Source organism: Aythya ferina (genome assembly GCF_964211825.1).
Source record: "Aythya ferina genome assembly, chromosome: 1".
In the NCBI taxonomy this organism is placed as follows: Eukaryota; Metazoa; Chordata; class Aves; order Anseriformes; family Anatidae; genus Aythya; species Aythya ferina.
Genome location: NC_140296.1, coordinates 862137 through 867073, shown reverse-complemented (window position 1 = coordinate 867073; position 4937 = coordinate 862137). Strand labels below are relative to the sequence as shown.

General features: G+C 70.7%; 1 protein-coding gene across 1 annotated transcript; it reads right to left on the bottom strand.

Annotated features, from left to right (window-relative positions):
- Nucleotides 1–529: 529 nt before the first annotated feature.
- XNDC1N (XRCC1 N-terminal domain containing 1, N-terminal like) lies at nt 530–4870 on the bottom strand. The gene is made up of 10 exons (XM_084494038.1): nt 4777–4870; nt 3721–3804; nt 3494–3632; nt 3142–3297; nt 2892–3040; nt 2742–2818; nt 1742–1968; nt 1269–1338; nt 919–1043; nt 530–823 (listed from the first exon to the last, which is right to left on the bottom strand). Exons 2-10 carry the CDS (start codon nt 3763–3765, stop codon nt 657–659), a joined length of 1155 nt encoding a protein of 384 aa, XP_084350164.1. The 5' UTR covers nt 3766–3804; nt 4777–4870; the 3' UTR covers nt 530–656.
- Between the last annotated feature and the right edge of the window lie 67 nt (nt 4871–4937).

Genomic DNA, 4937 nt, shown 5'->3' with positions numbered 1-4937 from the left:
TCCGAGTCCTAGACCTTGCCGTGTGTCCCAGCCCTCCTCCAGGACCAGCTCTTTACGTGGGGCTGTGCTGGGTGGGTGCCTGGGGGGGGGGGCACAGCTCCAGCAGCCTCACCCCCCTGGGTCCAGCTGTCCTGGGAGCAGTATAATGGGGATTGGGGAAAAATGGGCTGAAATCCTCCCTAACACCACATCTATGCCCACTTTTCCGTGCTGCGTTCCCTCCGGGTGGTGCTCAGCTGGGGCTTCAAGGTTGTGCCCAAACAGACGCAGAGGTTTTTGGGTTTTTTTTTGCTCCAATTTTATTCTCCACCAGCTCCCCTCGCAGCCTGCCCTCACCCCTCCGTGCAGGAGCCTCCCCCGGCAGCGTTTGCGCAGCTGAGCCCCCCCCCGTTCCCCTCCTGTGGTGCTGGGGGGGGCAGGGTGCACCCATGGGTGCCCCCAGCAGCCCCACCAAGGCGACTTCAGCCCCCTGGGCACCACCTCGGGGGTCCCAGCAGCTCCCCTCCTCCCTCCCCCTGCGCTGGGACCCCCGGAGAGGGGCTCGCTCTGCACCACCCCCGGTACCCGCAGCATCCCCTGGGTCCCCCTTGCACAGCGAGGGGGCTGTGGGGTCTGGGGGGGCTGTGGGGTCTGGGGGGGCTCCGAGCCCGCTGCCCTCACTCCCCGCAGGTGCTGGCGTGCTGCTGCACCTCGGCGGGGCTGAAGCAGAGCTGGCAGATGGGGCAGGGCACCCAGGATGGATGCTCCACGTCGGGGTCGGGGTCGGAGTCGTCCTCGCCGCAGCGGGAGGCGTGCGCGGGCAGCAGCGCCATGCTGAAGCATCCTATGGGAAAGGGGAGTGATGGGGGTGTCCCCAAACCCCAAATCCCCCCCCAGCCCATGGGGATGGAGCTTTGGGAAGATCCTCAAAGCACTCACCCGAGCAGAGGGGGCACAGCCCCACCTCGTCCCCTGCGCTGGGTCCCCGTGCAGGTCCCTCGCTGTGGCCACGGGTTCGGGGTCTCCGTCCTGCGCTTGGCTTCCCGGGGGGAGCTGGTGGAGCCCTGCGGGGGTGCTGCAAGCTGAGGGCTCGCCGTGCTGCGTGCTGCCCCCCCCCCGTAAAGCACGGCACAAAACAGGGGGGTTTTGGGCAGCCAGAAATCGGGGGGAGCTGCTGGAGCCAGCACCCACCGCGCGTGGCCGGCCCTTGGGTGCGGGGAGGGAGCCAGAGCAGCAAAATCAGCGGGCTGGGGGAGAAACGTGGGGGGGGTGGGAGGTGAATTAATTACCTGCCTGGGGGGCTGCGAGCCCTCTGCCTGCAGACCCTCTTTTGGGGAGCGGGGACGTCCTGCGAGGAGCCTGGGGAGCAGCAAACAGGCAGCGAGCCTTCAGCAGCAGCACCGGGGGCTGCAAACGTGGAGCAGCACGGGCACGGCTCGGGGTGCAGGAACCCGGCTGCTGGTCCCTATAAGCGTGGGCAGGGGGAGACGGGGCTGGGAAAAACAGGGGATTTCCATTTCACACCCCCGTGGGCCGAGGAGCGAGGGCTGAGCCCTGCTGTGGGGTCGGGCACTGGGCTGGGACCATGGCCACGGTTTTTTGGCCACCAAGGGGGTGGGTGGCACGTCCTCCCCCAGCCACGGGGCGCCTCGCCTGCTATGGGGTGCCCACAGACACAGGGGATCCCCCCCAACCGTGGGCAGAACGGGGTCCCTGGGGCAGTTTTGGGGCAGATTTTGGGCACGGCGAGGGCAGTGCTCACCCGGTGCTGCGGGGTCCCCTCGCTCCTCATCCCGCAGCCCCGTGGTGCCGGGGCCGGGGCCGGGTCGGGGATTTATGGCCCGGCTCCGCGCCGCCGCCAGCAGCATCCTGGCCGGGCGGCTGAGGAGGGCAGGGCTCCAGGCAGGGCTCCGGGCAGGGCTCCAGGATTTGGGGCCCGGCTCCAGCTGCTGCAGGCGGCTCCTGAGCTGCTCCTCCAGCCTCGAGACCCTGGGGTGGACAGACGGACGGAGGGACACAGACAGACAGAGGGACGTCAGCCCCGCGCTCCCCAGCCAGGAGGTGCTCAGGGTGCCAGGGGGCTCCCTGGGGCTCCAGGGTTGGCCGTGATTGACCCCAGTCCACCCCAGCCCAGGCTCCCAGTCCATCCCAGTCCACCCCAGTCCATGATCCCAGTCCACCCCAGCCCAGGCTCCCAGTCCATCCCAGTCCACCCCAGTCCATGATCCCAGTCCACCCCAGCCCAGGCTCCCAGTCCATCCTGGTCCATCCCAGTCCAGGCTCCCTATCCACCCCAGCCTGGGCTCCCCGCCCATCCCAGTTCATCCCAGTCCACCCTAGCCCAGGCTCCGTCCACCCCCATCCATCCCAGTCCACCCCAGCCCAGGCTCCCCGTCCATCCCAGTCCATCCCAGTCCACCCCAGCCCACGCTCCCAGTTCATCCCAGTCCACCCTAGCCCGGGCTCTGTCCACCCCTATCCATCCCAGTCCATGCTCCCAGTCCATCCCAGTCCACCCCAGTCCAGGCTCCCCAGTCCACCCCAGCCTGGGTTCTCTGTCCATCCCAGTCCACCCCATCCCAGTCCACCCCAGCCCAAGCTCCCTGCCCATCCCCGTCCATCCCAGTCCACCCCATCCCAGGCTCCCAGTCCACCCCAGTCCATGATCCCAGTCCACCCCAGCCCAGGCTCCCAGTCCATCCCAGTCCATCCCAGTCCATGCTCCCAGTCCATCCCAGTCCACCCCAGCCCTGGCTACCCACGATCCTGTCTGTGCACACAGCATCCTGCAGATGGCCGGGCTGCAGCGCTGGAGGCTGTCGGCACCCTGGGCACCCTCCTGCAGGACGAGGTGACACCGGGGGGGCTGCCGGGAGCCCCTTGGGACCCCCCCCCACCCCGACAGCTCCTACCGGTGCCGGGCGGGGGTCGGGCTGGGGGTCGCTGGGGGTGCGCAGGCGGAGGAAGGAGAGCCCGAACTGCCCCTGCCTGCTGAAGGGCTGGCTGCAGGTGAGCCGCACCCGGTCCCATTTCTGCCCCACCGCCAGCTCCAGGAAATCTGCTGCAAATTGGGGGGGAAACCAGAAGGGGCTTCAGGGGTGGCCCCGACCCCTTCAGCCCCATATGGTGTTGTTTGGGGGGTGTAGGGGGGCTGCCCTTCACCTTCCTTGAACATCCGCACCCCGCAGCGGTTCTCGCCCGCCCGCGACTCGGCCGGGGTCATCAGGGGGACGCCGGGCACCAGGGGGACGTAGGGGTGGTCCCGGGGCCAGGAGGAGCGCCCCACCTCCACCTGCACCAGGGCGCAGCCGCAGTTACCTGCGGAGATTTATTTTTGGGGGGGGGGGGAGAGATGCTCAGGAGATGCTCAGGGCTCGTGGGGCACCCCCTGGTCCTGCCCAGGGCTCAGGGCATGACCCGGGGGGGGGGTGCAGGGTCCCTTCCAGGGGCATAGGGGGGTGTAGGGTCCCTGCTGGGGTCCGGGGGGGTCCCCAGCCGAGCCCCCCGCCCTCACCCAGGTCCAGGTACCCGATGGCGCTGGCTGTCTCCAGCTGCAGCTCCGCTCTCAGCCGCCGGCTGCGGTCCTGGGGGCAGCAGAGCCAGGGCCCCCGGCTGGCCTCCTGCAGCAGGTTCTCCACCGGGAACCGGGGGTCCTGCGGGGGGCACCGTCAGACCCCCCCCCCCAGGTGTGCACCCACCCCACGGAGCCGTGGGGGTGACCCCGAGCCCCCCCATAGGGACCTGCGAGGAGAAGGACACCACCGAGCTGATGCGCACCGGGGCCATGGAGGTGCCTGGGGGGGGGGCTCTGCTCGCCCCAAAAGCCTGGGGGGGGGACACAGGAGCTGGGGGGGGGCTCACGGACCCCACCCTGAGCTGCTGCGCCCCCCTGTTCCGCACCCCCATCACCCCCAGCCCCATTTCAGAGCCCCCCCCTCAGCCCCTGGTGCCCCCCCCAGCCCCATTTCCCCACCCTGCAGCCCCCCCCACCCCATTCTGCCCCCCCATCACCCTCACCCCCTGGTGCCCCCAGCCCCCCTGAGCTGCCCCCAGCCCCATTGCCCCATCCCAGAGCCCCCCCCCAATTCTGCCCCCCCCAGCCCCATTTCTCCATCCCAGTGCCCCCCCCATCCCCATTGCCCTATCCCAGATTCCCCCCCCGCCCCATTTGCCCCCCCCAGCCCCCCTGTCCTGTATCTGCCCCCCATGTTCTGCTCCCCCCGTGCCCCCCAACCCCAAATGCCCCCCCCCAGCCCCCCCCCCCCGCCCCATTCCTCACTTCCCCATCCCAGAGCCCCCCTCCCAAGCCCTCGGTGCCCCCCCCCAGCCCCATTTCCCCACCCCAGAGCCCCCCCCCCACATTCTGCCCCCCCAATTTGCCCCCCACAACCCCCGGTGCCCCCCCCCAGCCCCCCCCACCCAGTTCTGCCCCCCCCCAGCCCCTCTGAGCCCCCCCCAGCCCCATTTCCCCACCCCAGAGCCCCCCCCCCACCCATTCTGCCCCCCCCAGCCCCATTACCCCATCCCAGAGCCCCCCCCCCAAATTCTGCCCCCCCAATTTACCCCCCCAGCCCCATTTCTCCCCCCCCCTTCAGCCCCCCCCCGGCCCCATTCTGCCCCCCCCAGGCCCCATTTCCCCTCCCCATCCCCCTGTGCCCCCCCCGCCCCTTTTTGCCCCCCCCATTTGCCCCCAGCCCCCTTTTACCCCCTCCCCCCCGCCCCCCCCGCACCGGCCCCGCCGCCGCGCGAACTCTCCCGCGCGAAGCGCGTGGCCACGCCCCTGGCCACGCCCCTAACCCCGCCCCCGGCCCGCCGCGGGGGCTGATGGGAGTTGTAGTCCCGCGGCGGTGCCGCGTCACCGCGCCGGGCCCTAAGGGAGCGTCCGCCGTGAGCCGCCCCTGCACAGAGCGTGAGGGGGGGCGCGGGGAGGCCGCGCGCTGAGAGGGTTCGGAAATGCG

Coding starts and splice junctions, on each gene's coding strand:
- XNDC1N (XM_084494038.1), bottom strand. CDS start 3,765: ATGGCCCCGGTGCGCATCAGCTCGGTGGTGTCCTTCTCCTCGCAG. Junction 3,633..3,720: donor TGGTGTCCTTCTCCTCGCAG/GTCCCTATGGGG, acceptor TGCCCCCCGCAG/GACCCCCGGTTCCCGGTGGA. Junction 1,339..1,741: donor AGGGGACCCCGCAGCACCGG/GTGAGCACTGCC, acceptor GCTGCTCCCCAG/GCTCCTCGCAGGACGTCCCC.